We start from the raw sequence: 13,913 nt of genomic DNA, 5'->3' as shown, positions 1-13,913 counted from the left end.
GCGCGGAGCGGGGGGCGTGGAGCGGGAGGCGCAGGGAACGCGGGCGACCGTCGCCACCATGGAGACGCTGAGACCCCAATCTCTAACTAAGCTGTTTCAGTCGCCTCGTCGTCCTGACCTTGGCACTGCTGGAAAACCAATTCGACTGTTAGCCAATCATTTTCGGATTCATGTTCCTAATATAGATGTGTATCACTATGTGGTGGATATTAAACCAGAAAAACGGCCCCGCAGAGTCAACAGGGAGGTAATAGATGCAATGGTGCGGCACTTCAAGATGCAGATATTTGGTGACCGGCAACCTGGCTATGACGGCAAAAGAAATATGTACACGGCACACCCACTGCCAATTGGACGGGATAGGGTTGATATTGAGGTGACCCTTCCAGGCGAGTGTAAAGACCAAACCTTTAAAGTGTCTGTTCAGTGGATGTCGGTTATAAGCTTTCAGTTGCTTTTAGAAGCTTTGGCTGGGCACTTGAATGAAATCCCAAATGATTCAGTCCAAGCACTTGATATTATCACAAGGCACCTTCCCTCTATGAGGTACACCCCAGTGGGCTGTTCCTTTTTCTCTCCCCCTGAAGGTTACTACCACCCTCTGGGAGGGGGCAGGGAGATTTGGTTTGGCTTTCATCAGTCTGTGAAACCTGCTATGTGGAATATGATGCTCAATATTGATATATCTGCGACTGCTTTCTACCGGGCTCAGCCTGTCATTGAGTTCATGTGTGAGGTTTTAGACATTCAGAACATCAATGAACAGACCAGACCTCTAACAGACTCCCAACGTGTCAAATTTACCAAAGAAGTCAAAGGTCTGAAAGTTGAGGTGACCCACTGTGGGCAGGTGAAACGAAAATACCGAGTTTGTAATGTGACCAAACGATCAGCCAGTCATCAAACTTTTCCTTTGCATCTAGAAAATGGTCAAACTATAGACTGTACAGTAGCTCAATATTTTAAGCAAAAATACAGTCTTCAGTTGATATACCCCCATCTTCCGTGTCTCCAAGTGGGACAAGAACAAAAGCATACCTACTTACCAATTGAGGTCTGCAAAATTGTGGCAGGACAGCGATGTATAAAGAAGCTCACAGACAGTCAGACCTCCACAATGATCAAAGCCACAGCAAGAGCTGCTCCTGACAGACAGGAAGAAATCAGTAGACTAGTGAAGGGCAACAGCATAATGGGTGGACCTGATCCATACCTTAAAGAATTTGGCATTGTTGTACATGATGAAATGACAGAACTCACAGGCAGGGTACTTCCAGCACCAATGCTGCAATACGGAGGCCGGAATAAAGCAGTGGCCACACCCAACCAGGGTGTCTGGGACATGCGAGGAAAGCAGTTTTATGCTGGCATTGAAATTAAAGTTTGGGCAGTTGCTTGTTTTGTGCCTCAGAAACAATGTAGGGAAAATTTACTAAAGAATTTCACTGACCAGCTGCGTAGAATCTCTAAGGATGCAGGAATGCCCATCTATGGCCATCCATGTTTCTGCAAATATGCCCAAGGTGCAGATAGCGTGCAGCCCATGTTTCAACATCTGAAAACGACATATGCAGGCCTACAGCTAATAGTGGTTATCTTGCCTGGAAAGACACCAGTATATGCGGAGGTGAAACGTGTTGGCGATACCCTTCTAGGTATAGCCACACAATGTGTCCAGGTAAAAAATGTAGTGAAGACCTCACCTCAAACTCTTTCCAACCTTTGCCTGAAGATAAACGCAAAGCTTGGAGGAATTAACAATGTGCTTGTACCTCATCAGAGGCCCTCGGTATTCCAGCAGCCTGTCATCTTCCTGGGAGCCGATGTCACACACCCCCCAGCAGGGGATGGGAAGAAGCCCTCCATTGCTGCTGTGGTTGGCAGTATGGATGCCCACCCCAGCCGGTATTGTGCCACAGTTCGGTTGCAGACTTACCACCAGGAGATCCCCGAGGAGCTTCTCTACAGTCGAGAGGTCATTCAGGACCTTACTAACATGGTTCGGGAACTACTGATCCAGTTCTACAAATCCACCCGCTTCAAACCCACTCGGATCATCTATTACCGTGGAGGGGTATCTGAGGGACAAATGAGACTGGTAGCTTGGCCAGAACTAATAGCAATTCGAAAGGCATGTATTAGCTTGGAGGAAGATTACCGACCAGGAATAACATACATTATGGTGCAGAAAAGACATTACACAAGACTCTTCTGTGCAGATAAAACAGAAAGGGTGGGGAGAAGTGGCAATGTACCAGCAGGCACTACAGTGGATAGTACCATCACACATCCATGTGAGTTTGACTTTTACCTCTGTAGTCATACAGGAATTCAGGGAACCAGCCGTCCTTCACATTACCAGGTCTTGTGGGATGACAACTGCTTCACTGCAGATGAGCTCCAGCTACTGACTTACCAGCTGTGTCATACCTATGTGAGGTGCACACGCTCAGTCTCTATTCCAGCCCCTGCATATTATGCCCGGCTCGTAGCATTTAGGGCACGGTACCATCTGGTGGATAAAGATCATGACAGTGCAGAAGGCAGTCATGTGTCAGGACAGAGTGACAGCCGGGATCCTCAGGCCTTGGCTAAGGCTGTGCAGATCCACCATGATACCCAGCGCACGATGTATTTTGCCTGAGAGTCTCAGAAAAAGAACTCAACCAATTTGGTACCCCATGCAGCCTCAAAATGTTTCAAATGCATACCTGCTCTAGATAGAGCCACGTTGACTTCAGGTGATCTTCTACCTCCAGCTTGGAATAGTTGCGCTGAATCTATACTTTGCAGCACTGTCTAATTTATCAATAAAACTGAGTCATTTTTTGAAAGTAATAACTTTCTGATTTTGCCACTGATAATAAATTATCTTTTCTAATCCACTAGACTGAATTTTTACCTCAATGTTCAAAGGCTCATCAGCCTAAACTTTCTAAAAGGGCTTTACTGGCCAGGTGCGGTGGTTCATGCCTATAATCCTAGCTAGTATTCTGGGAGGCCCAGGTGGGTGGATTGCCTGAGCTCAGGAGTTTGAGACCACTCTGAGCAAAAGCGAGACCCCATCTCTACTAAAAAGGGAAACAACTGAGGCAAGAGGATCGCTTGAACCCAAGAGTTGGAGGTTGCTGTGAGCTATGACATCACGGCACTCTACCAAGGGTGGCAGCTTGAGACTCTTGACTCAGAAAAATAAAAATAAAAGGACTTGTCAAGAAAGGTTTCTACTGAATATTTGGCTAGCTGTGGTGTTCACTGCATCCCTCTAGTCTCATAAGAGAAGATGATTCCTTTTTACTATGTTCATTCAGTGGGGTGTATGCATAAGTGGGGGAGAAAAACCAAACAATCTACTTCAGTTCAGTGGAACTATTTGATTGTACACTGAACACTGAATTGTCGACTGTGGGTCCATAGACCTTTTCATGAACATTTCTGACTTTGCCACTGTAAATGCCTTTAAAAGTTTTACAGAGTTTTATTAGTTTTACTTATTTCTCTTACTATCTTGCGCCTGTGCACGTACAGGCTACCAGACAATTGCACTATATTCGGCTGCAGATCCAAACAGGCAGTTCTCTTATTTGGTTGACTTTTGTGAATGTCAGAATCAGGATGCTTCCTTATTGGAAAGGCTTTGCCAGTCCTTAAGGTTCATTGGGTGATGCCACAACTTGCAAAAACTTAGCAGCATTCAAAAAATGTTTTCCCTGGGAACCAAAGTTACTCACACAATTACTTACACTACAAATTTTCCCTTCCCTTTTAATCTAAAATGTACTTGGTGTGTTTTCCTTCCTTTTAGTAAACTAAAACTTGTTGGAGAAAAATAGAAATAGAACAAGTGAGGCAAGAGAATCACTTGAGCCCAAGAGTTGGAGGTTGCTGTGAGCTGTGACATCATGGCACTCTACCCAGGGTGGAACCTTGAGACTCTAACCCTACAAAATAAAAATAAAAGGACGTTACAAGAAATGTTTCTACTGAATATTTTGCTAGCTGTGGTGTTCGCCGCATGCCTCTAGTTGTTCATTCAGTGGGGTGTATGCATAAGTGGGGGAGAAAAACCAAACAATCTACTTCAGTTCAGTGGAACTGTTTAATTGTGTGGGTCCGCAGACATTTTCATGAAGATTTCTGACTTTGCCACTGTAAATGCCTTCAACAAACATTAATTTTTTTAAGTTTTACAGAGTTGTATTAGTTTTACTACTTTATCTTACTGATCTTTGCGGACTTGTGCCTGTGCAAGTACAGGCTGCCAGGCAATTGTAGTAGTATATTCGGCTGCAGATCCAAACAGGCAGTTCTCTTATTTGGTTGACTTTTGTGAATGCCAGAATCAGGATGCTTCCTTATTGGAAAGGCTTTGCCAGTCCTTAAGGTTCACTGGGTGATGCCACAACTTGCAAAAACTTAGCAGCATTCAAAAAATGTTTTCCCTGGGAACTAAAATTACTCACACACTTACTTACAGTACAAATTTTCCCTTCTTTTCCAATCTAAAATGTACTTGGCATGTTTTTCTTCCTTTTAGTAAACTAAAACTTGTTGGAGAAAAATAAAAATAGAAATAGAACAAGTGAGGCAAGAGGATCGCTTGAGCCCCGGAGTTGGAGGTTGCTGTGAGCTGTGACGTCACGGCACTCTACCCAGGGTGGCAGCTTGAGACTCTAACCCAAAAAATTAAACTAAAAATAAAATGACATTACAAGAAAGGTTTCTACTGAATATTTGGCTAGCTGTGGTGTTCACTGCATCCCTCTAGTCTCATAAGAGAAGATGATTCCTTTTTTCTATGTTCATTCAGTGGGGTGTATGCGTAAGTGGGGGAGAAAAACCAAACAATCTACTTCAGTTCAGTGGAACTATTTAATTGTGTGGGTCCGCAGACGTTTTCATGAAGATTTCTGACTTTGCCAATGTAAATGCCTTTAACAAGCATTAATTTTTTTTTTAGAACATCTTAAATTTTTAATCCTTTCTTTACAGGTTACCTAGACCACTTTTGATTAAGAAAACTGTGGAAAGTTAGTAACTGCCACAAGCAAATGCCAGGTGGTCGCACGTGTCAATTTTCACAGAGTCCTGCTTTGCGGGATGTCTGAATGCACTGCTCAGGGTCTCTGCTCACACTTGCTGGAATCAATCGTGGCAGATCTTTAGTCCACAGATCACTTTTCCCCATATTTCTTTGTAAACTCTTCAGCATTCTTACAGAATTTTTTACAGTCCTTAGAGTATTCTTCAGCTAGGTCAGCCTGTAGCGGGTGCTCAGGCTGGGGGTCATTCACCAGTGCTATGAGCGACTGGATTACTTGGTCAGTTTTGGTTGCTGGCTTCCAGTTTTCAGCACTAATTACTGGCAGACAGATCTGCCCCTTTTCATCGATGTTCAGGGGATAAATCTTTGTTTTACATGTGATCTTCGGTGGCTTGAATGGGTACTCTGCTGGAAAGTTGATTTCGATTCTGAAGGCCCCTTTATCATATGGAGGGTTGTCAGGAACAATAGGCCCTTGCTAGGTCAATAAATTAGCTTCATCAACCTGGATATTACGGAAGTTTTTCATTCCACATTTGCAGATTTCTTCAAGCTCCTTCATCAGCCTCCTGCTGGCCACCATCTTGGATCTCAAGCATTAATTTTTTTAAGTTTTACAGAGTTGTATTAGTTTTACTACTGTATCTTATTGATCTCTGTGGACTTGTGCCTGTGCAAGTACAGGCTGCCAGGCAATTGCACTATATTTGGCTGCAGATTCAAATAAGCAGTTCTCTTATTTGGTTGACTTTTGTGAATGTCAGAATCAGGATGCTTCCTTATTGGAATGGATTTGCCAGTCCTTAAGGTTCATTGGGTGATGCTGTAACTTGCAAAAACTTACCAGCATTCAAAAAAATTTTTCCCTGGGAACCAAAGTTACTCACACAATTACTTACGGTGCAAATTTTCCTTTCCCTTTCAATCTAAAATGTACTTGGTGTGTTTTCCTTTTATTAAATTAAAACTTGTTGGAAAAAAATTGAAATAGAAATAGAAAAAGTGAGGTAAGAGGATCGCTTGAGCCCAAGAGTTGGAGGTTGCTGTGAGCTATGACAGTACATCACTCTACTGAGGCAACAGCTTGAGACTCTATCATAAAAAAAAAAAAAAAGGTGGTGCCTGTGGCCCGGTGAATGGGCTGTCATAGCGCATAGTAACCTCAAACTCGGTAGACTCAGGCTATCTTCTTATCTCAGCCTCCTGACTACCTGGGAGGAAAGGTGCTAGTTTTTCTATTTTTAGAAGAGGCGGGGTCTCACTTTTCTCAGGCTGGTCTCCAGTGTCCACTGTACCCGTGAGGGAGACTCACCCATCACCCAGACAGCGTCCACTGTACCTGTGAGGGAGACTCCCTATATACCAGAGGTAGCGGGTTCAAACCCAACCCCAGCCACCAGAAACTGCAAAAAAAAAATTTAAATTAAATTAAATTAATAAAAACAAAACAGTCCTGGTGTGATGGGTCACGCTTATAATTCCAGCTCTCTGGGAGGCTGAGGCAGCTAGATCACCAGAGCCCAGGAGTTGGAGATCAGCCTGAGAAAAGTGAGACCCCGCCTCTTCTAAAAATAGAAAAACTAGCACATTTTGTCCCAGGTACTCAGGAGGCTGAGATAAGAAGATAGCCTGAGTCTACTGAGTTTGAGGTTACTATGAGCTATAACAGCCTGGCACTCAATCCCAGAGCAACTGAGTGAGATTCTGTCTCAAAAAAAAAAAAAAGCTGGTCACAATGGCTCACCTGTAATCCTAGCACTCTGGAAGGCCTAGGCAAGTGGATTGCCTGAGCTCAGGAATTCCAAACCAGTTCAGAGCCAGAGCAAGACCCTATCTCTAAAAATAGCCACGCATTGTGGCAGGTGCCTTTAGGCCCATCTATTCTGGAAGCTGAGTCAAGAGGATTGCTTAAGCCCAAGAGTCTGAGGTTGCTATGAGCTGGGACACCACTGCACTCTACCCAGAGCAACAGCTTGAGACTCTGTCTCAGAAAAAGAATAAAAAGAATAATAATTTGGTATCTTTCCTTCTAGTCTTTGTATCAAGGATTTTTAAGAATAATTATAATTATATAATTTTTGCAATTTCTCCCTTCATTAAAATGTTAGCATTTTCCCATTTTACAGAGTCTCATTATGTCACCCTGGGTAGAGTATTGTGGTGTCACAGCTCACAGCAACCTCAAACTCTTGGACTCAAGCGATTCTCCTGCCTCAGCCTCCCAAGTAGCTGGGACTACAGGCACCCATCACAACACCAGACCATTTTTTGTTGTAGTTGTTATTGTTGTTCGGCAGGCCTGGGCTGGATTCAAACCCGCCAGCTCTGGTGTATGTGGTTGGTGCCCTAGCCTGAGCTATATGTGCTGAGCCAAGAACACGACTTTTAATGGGTGTTTTGTAGTTCATTTGATGAACTGAACATGGATCACTTAATCTTAGTTCCTCTATTTCTAGATGTTTGGGTTCAATTTCTTTTTCACTTGTACTAACTATTTAAAATAACCCTGTAGTACATTCTTTCTGTTAAATGATACCTTTTTGAAATGTAAAGAGCTACTCCCAGATCGATCTAGCTTTATACATTTGAGTTCTCATTTATTGAAGTTTGCATAAGGTAATTTTTTTTTGAAGTTTGGGAATTGTTTAAAGTCTTCCTACAAATGTATGTCAAAAAAACAACACCCCCAAGCTATTGTTCTAAACATCTTTGTGGTTTTTTTTCCCCCAAAGCATTTCAACACCATATGTATACACGTAAGTACCTAGATTCGGTGGAAGGAATGATTTAACTCCCTTCCCATGCAACATGCCCTTCTGCAGTTAAAAAAATACCCCTCCCTTCCCACTCATTCCTTCCCACTGAGGCGAAAGGGGAAACTTTGGGAGAGAATGGGCGACCACTAGAATAGCAACTAGGGTTGGGGTGCAGGGAGAGAAAGGAACTGAGTGAGCACTGGGGTAGTCAAGGGAAATTAAATTAAACATGGTTTACCTGCCCCCAAGGGTTTATGGCCTAACCTGCCAAAATGGAATCAAACATTTGTTGATAGATCAAATACCACCCAAATAGGGTGGGGCCCACCTAAAAAAAATCAAGTCCCTCCCCTCCCCCACCAGATGTCCCACCTAAGAAAGGTAAATGAGTCAACCCCCTGCCCTACCCCACTGGATGTCCCACCTGGGAAAGGTAAACCGGCCAACCCCTACCCTTCTGACAGATGTCCAACCCAGTGAAGGGAATGTCCCGACCCCCACTTTCCTAATCTTTAAAATCCTGCTTCATCTTGACCCATGTGCTGACTTCCTTCTCGAACTCAGCTCACCCTCACCAGGGTGGAATAAAGGCCGTGGTTGCCCACACAGAGCCTGGATCCTGTTTTCCTTTCGTCTCGTGTACTCCAGCTCCCACAAGACGAAGGGAAACGAGGGAACCCCTCCGACCCCTGCCTGAGATTTATCCATTTATTGGTGAGGAGAGCTTTTTCATTTAGAACTCCTTTTCTAAACTTTTTTTAACTCCTCTTCCCATCCTCTACTCTTAACTTCCTCTTTCCCTCTCGCTCCATCTCTGGACCTCTTACTGCCTTTTCTTCCATTTTTCTTCTGGCTGGTTTCACACATGGAGACCACTCCCTGATTCCAGCCCCAGACTTTCTTCTTTCTCCTCCTCCATTTTTTTCTGGCTGGTTTCACACGTGGAGGCCTCACTTCCCTGATCTCTGATTTCAGGCTCGGCCACCTCAGCAAGCCAGACTCGCCTGCCTGCCCAGTGCCTCATGCTTGGGGATGGCCCCTTGTAGGCCTGGGCTTCAGCTGGTTCCCCAGCCTCACCTCTCTAGTGCCCTACTGCGGGCCTAGACCCCTCCGGCTGGTTAAGGTCACATGGAGAGGCCAAAAGTCATATGAGGAGAGTCCAGGTAATGTCTTGACAAGCCAGGATTGTCATTCCATCGCCCTACTGTGGGCCACACCGTTTTCGGTAGATCTGAGAGCTAAGCTCACCTGTCTCGTGCTCTCCCGGAAGACTGGATCGAGGCTCACCTGCCTGCACAGTGCCTTGTGTTTGGAGACGCCCTCTCGAACGCCTGGACTCCAGCTGGTTCTCCAGCCTCCACCTCTGGTGCCCTACTTTGGCCTAGTTCCAGCCTGTCTCACACGTGCAGGCCCACCTCCCTGATTCCAGCTCTGCACTGTCTTCTTCCTCCCTCTACATTCTCCCTTTAATCTCACTTGTTTTCCTACCTCCACTTTTCAATATGGGGACCACTCAGTCCCAGATTCCCTCTTCTTGTTCACTTCTAAGCTGCCTTTTGACTAATCTCAAACCTTTGAAACGCTATCCTGACCTCACGCCTAAACACCTCATTTTTTTTTCTGTCATACTGCTTGGCCTACATACAAGCTTGATGGTGGCTTGCAGTGGCCTCAGCACGGCACCTTCGATCTCTCAATTCTCACTGATCTCAATAATTACTGTCAAAAATTAGGCAACTGGTCGGAGATCCCTTATATCCAGGCATTTCTCGTACTCTGAAACATTCCTTCCCCCTGTTCGTCCTGTGAACTCTCCCAGGTTCTCCTGATACCCTTCTACAGCCCCTACTGGTCCTCTCCAACCCCTCTCCTACAATCCCTCAATTCTAGATCAGAACACCTGGTAAGTTCTCTGTGTGGGATACCTCTCTCCCTTCTATAGCTTTGCACCATACACCCATTCTCATTGCTCTCCAACCCCAACAGTCATACCCTTCCCTTAAACCAGGCGTCCTCAAACTATGGCCTGTGGGCCACATGCGGCCTGCCAAGGACATTTATCCAGCCTGCCGGGTGTTTTTGCCACCGCTGCCTGTCTTGCTTAGCAGCTGACTCCTCCCAGGGCCTACAGTCCAGCCCTCCAGCGGTCTGAGGAACAGTGAACTGGGCCCCTGTTTAAAAAGTTTGAGGACTCCTGCTCCTGTACCCTCCTATCTACTATTCCTTCCAACACCTCCCACTACACAGGTTTAGATCTCAAAGATGCCTTCTTTACCATCCCCATCCACGAGCTCTCCAACCCCTTCTTGCCTTCACCTGGACAGACCCTGATTCTTCCACCAGCCAACAGCTGACCTGGACAGTCCTTCCACACAGATTTAGAGAAAGCCCTCATTACTTCGGACAGGCACTTCAGGCCGACCTCCAGCAGTTAACTTTACCGGGGAATTCCACAGTTCTTCAGTATATAGATGATCTTTTATGCAGCCCCCTCCCCCACTGTCTCCTGGCAAGACAGCATTCACTTACTCTCCTTTCCTTGCTAGCAAAGGAGAGTGTCCCCTTCCAAAGCCCAATTAACCTCTTTCTCTGTCTGATACCTTGGCATTCTCTTACAGGGAAAAGAAAAACTCATTTCCCCAATCAGGTTCAGGCTATCTCCTCCTTACCCCTTCCCCCTCCAAAAAAATGACCTTCTCTCTTTCCTAGGACTTGTTAGGGTATTTAAGGGCATGGATTCCCAATTTTGCAGCCTCGGCTAAATCTCTATACACCGCCACTAAGGGTTCCCCAGGTGACCTTTTAGCACACCGCACCAGCTTGGTCAGGTTCCTTCCGTTCCCTGCGATCTTCTTTATCCCAAGCACTCTCTTCGTCTCCCTGGTCCTCGCTACCTATTTTACCTCTCAGTGTCAGAACTCCGAGGATGTGCAGCAAGAATCTTAACACAGAAACCTCACAATAGCATTCCTCTCAAAACAGACAGAGTTCACAGTCTTAGGATGGCCCCCCTGCCTCTGGGTGGTGGCAGCCATGTCCCTCCTGGAAGCCCAGAAACTTACCTGCCATGACCCCACATATTTACTCACCTCCCATAACATTCCATCCCTTTTAGAACACTAACATTTATCATCTTTAATCTCTGCACCTCATTTACTCCAGCTTTTGATCCTCTTCATAGAAAACCTGGGCCTTCACTTTCTCCCTGGCCCGGCATATAACCCCTCAGGTCCATTAGCTGCCCTCCACTCACACGACCCCCACACTTCCCAAAACTTGTTTCATGATTATTGGCCTTTAATTGCCGTAACACTGCACCCTTTTCCTAACATCTCTCTTTTTCCCTTACCTAACCCCAAAGAGCCCACTTCCCAGTGAATGTGTAACATCACTCCCTGGTTCTTCCCTTTTCTCAAGATGCTTGGCTACTCTCACATGTTCAAAGCTGGCATGACCTCTTTGAAATCTTTAAAAGATCTATTGCCAAGGCACCTTCCAAGACTGTCTCCCTGAAGAAACTCAATTTTTCCTCTTCCTACTCCTTTTCTTTTGGCTACCCCTCCTGTTCGTTCTGACCCTTCTCTCCCCATCAGCCTCGACTGACTTGCAGGACATACAGTAACAACCCCTTATTCCCTGGCTCTTAAACACCTTTTTCTCAACTGTCCAGACCTTTTTCTCTCTTCTCACTCACTCAGGATGCTGGATGTGCCTTTCTTTATACCAAAGTCTTTTCAACCCTATCTGGTACCTGACACGTATAACTCTTCCATTCCAACAGAAGATAACACAGCTCTATTTGGCCCCATAGCTAGAGACCTTCCACCTCTAACCTCCCCAAATTTAATCTGCTTCAATCTCACTGGTATGGGAAAGTCTGTAGGCTTTATAAAACCTGATCTCTGTTCTCTTAACTCTCCCCTTATCTGCTTCTTACTGCACCCCTCTGGGAATATTCCTCCTTTTTGGTTGCTCCATTTATCAGTGTTTAACGAAAACATGGGAAGAGTAGCAGACTCTTCAGTCACCCTACAATCCCAAATTCATTCTTTAGCTGCAAGGTACTCCAAAATCGCTAGGCCTTAGATTTAATTACAGTAGAAAAAAGGGGTGCATGTATTTTACTGGGAAAATATTCTTTCTTGGTTAATCAGTCAGGAATAATCACAAGTAAAGAAAAAGAACTCCATGAACAGACCAAACAGGAAGAAACAGATCCTGAATCATCTAATTCCTGGTCCTTATTTGACTCATGGCCTCCTTGGATACTTACTGTTTATGATAGGGCCACTAATGATTATTTTTCTCATTCTCAGTTTCGGGCCAATAATCCTCCATCTCATCTCCTGATTTATTGATCAAGCTGTCACCCAGAAAAGAGCAGCACATATCCCTGCCCTGCATGGATATCAACCAGTTCAGACTGAAGACCCAAGAATGTTTATGTAACATCCTTACCCCATTCCCCTTCCCCCCCTTTCTCTTTGCAGGAAGCCCACGCAGTCCCTTTCACGCAGGAAGTAGTCAAAGAGATACCACGCCCATCATCCTGCCTCCTTATAATAGACAAAAAAGACTGGTATAATAAATCAAACCCCACCCAAATAGGGTGGACCCACCTAAAAGAATCAATCCCCTGCCCTCCCCCACCAGATGTCCCACCTAGGAAAGGTGAATGGGCCAACTTCTACCCTTCTGACAGATGTCCAACCCAGGGAAGGGAGTGTCCCGACCCCCACCTTCCTAACCTTTAAAATCCCCCTTCATCTTGACTCATGTACTGACTTTCTTTTTGAACTCAGCTCACCCTCACCAGGGTGGAATAAAAGCCATGATTGCTCACACAGCCTGGATCCTGTTTTCCTTTTGTCTCGCGTCTCAAAATAATCTTTTATTTTTGGTCTTTGACCTCTCATTTGTGTGATATTTGAACAGATTCTAAATCACACAATGTCTTCTTCTTTTATAGTCCTGCCCCAGGATTTAGCCTAGTATAGGTACAAAGAAGATGATTAATTCATACATTCAACAATATTTACTGAGTAGATACTATGTCCCAGGCATTATTCTTGGTGCTTAGGACATATCAATGAACATAAACACACAAATTCTTGTTCTTTGTGACATTAGCACTTTAATGGGGGAAGACAGATGCTGACCATGTAACATAATAAGTACATTCTACTTTATGTTAGAAGGAGTTAAATGCTGTGAAAAAAAATGGGCAGGAAAAAGGAGTTTGAAAATGTGGATGCAGGGGTGCCTGTGGTTCAAAGAGTAGGGCGCCAGCCCCATATACTGGAGGTGGTGGGTTCAAACCCAGCCCTGGCCAAAAACCGCAAAAAAAAAAAAAAAAAAAAAATCAGAAAATGTGGATGTGTGATGGCAGAGATTTGGATTAGTATTAAGTAAGGTAGTCAGGATGGCCTTCATTGAGAAAGTGACAGTTAAGCAAAGACTTACAGGAAGTAAGAGAGTTAGTCATCTGGATATCTGAGGGAAGCAAGTTCCAGGAAGAGAAAACAGCTAGTGTCAAGGGCCTGGAAGTAAGAGTATACCTAAAGAACAGCGGGGACGTTAACCTGAGGAGAGAAGCCAAGCTGATTGCGTGAACAAATGGCTAGATATTACAAAGCAAAATGTTTTGCTTTGTATAACAAAAACCCTACTGATAGAGAGGATACCTGGGAAGGGTGAGTTCTAGAAAAACAGGTCTTCTCAAGGAGAACCAAGGGCACACCTGAAGGGTCCTCTCCACGGTGAGTCAGCTCTTAGGAATTTGTAGACTTAACTTTCTGGGACCCAGAAATTTCCACTTCTGTGAAATCCTGTAGTTCTGTGGGGCCTAGAACAACTTCTCCTGCTTGATTCAAACTGACCAATGAAAAAAGTACCTGTGGGTTAGAACTCTTTTTTTTTTTGTAGAGATAGAGTCTCATTTTGTGGCCCTGGGTAGAGTGCTGTGGCATCACACAGCTCACACCAACCTCCAACTCCTGGGCTTAGGCGATCCTTTTGCCTCAGCCTCCCAAGTAGCTGGGACCACAGGTGCCCACCACAGCATCTGGCTGTTTTTCTGTTGCAGTTTGGCCAGGGCTGGGTTTGAACCTGCC

General features: G+C 44.9%; 1 protein-coding gene and 1 pseudogene across 1 annotated transcript; one reads left to right on the top strand and one right to left on the bottom strand.

The window, feature by feature from the left end:
- The first annotated feature begins 244 nt into the window (after positions 1 to 244).
- Positions 245 to 2,645, top strand: LOC100949048 (annotated as a pseudogene).
- Positions 2,646 to 5,174: 2,529 nt separating this feature from the next.
- LOC100948747 (ubiquitin-conjugating enzyme E2 L3-like) lies at positions 5,175 to 5,627 on the bottom strand. The gene is made up of 2 exons (XM_003797018.2): positions 5,601 to 5,627; positions 5,175 to 5,504 (listed from the first exon to the last, which is right to left on the bottom strand). The coding sequence occupies exons 1-2, from the start codon at positions 5,625 to 5,627 to the stop codon at positions 5,175 to 5,177; spliced, it is 357 nt and encodes a 118-aa protein (XP_003797066.1).
- Positions 5,628 to 13,913: the final 8,286 nt, after the last annotated feature.

The sequence above is a fragment of the Otolemur garnettii genome, unplaced genomic scaffold (genome assembly GCF_000181295.1).
Source record: "Otolemur garnettii isolate 467f Iridium unplaced genomic scaffold, OtoGar3 scaffold00110, whole genome shotgun sequence".
Lineage (NCBI taxonomy): Eukaryota > Metazoa > Chordata > Mammalia > Primates > Galagidae > Otolemur > Otolemur garnettii.
The sequence above is the reverse complement of the archived record's forward strand: the minus strand, read 5'-3'. Positions and strand labels throughout refer to the sequence as shown.

Bases quoted from the DNA above. Each gene is read 5' to 3' on its own strand.
- LOC100948747 (XM_003797018.2), bottom strand. From the start codon at position 5,627: ATGGTGGCCAGCAGGAGGCTGATGAAG. The intron at 5,505-5,600 runs GAGCTTGAAGAA...CCTATTGTTCCT, and splicing joins CCAGCAGGAGGCTGATGAAG to GACAACCCTCCATATGATAA.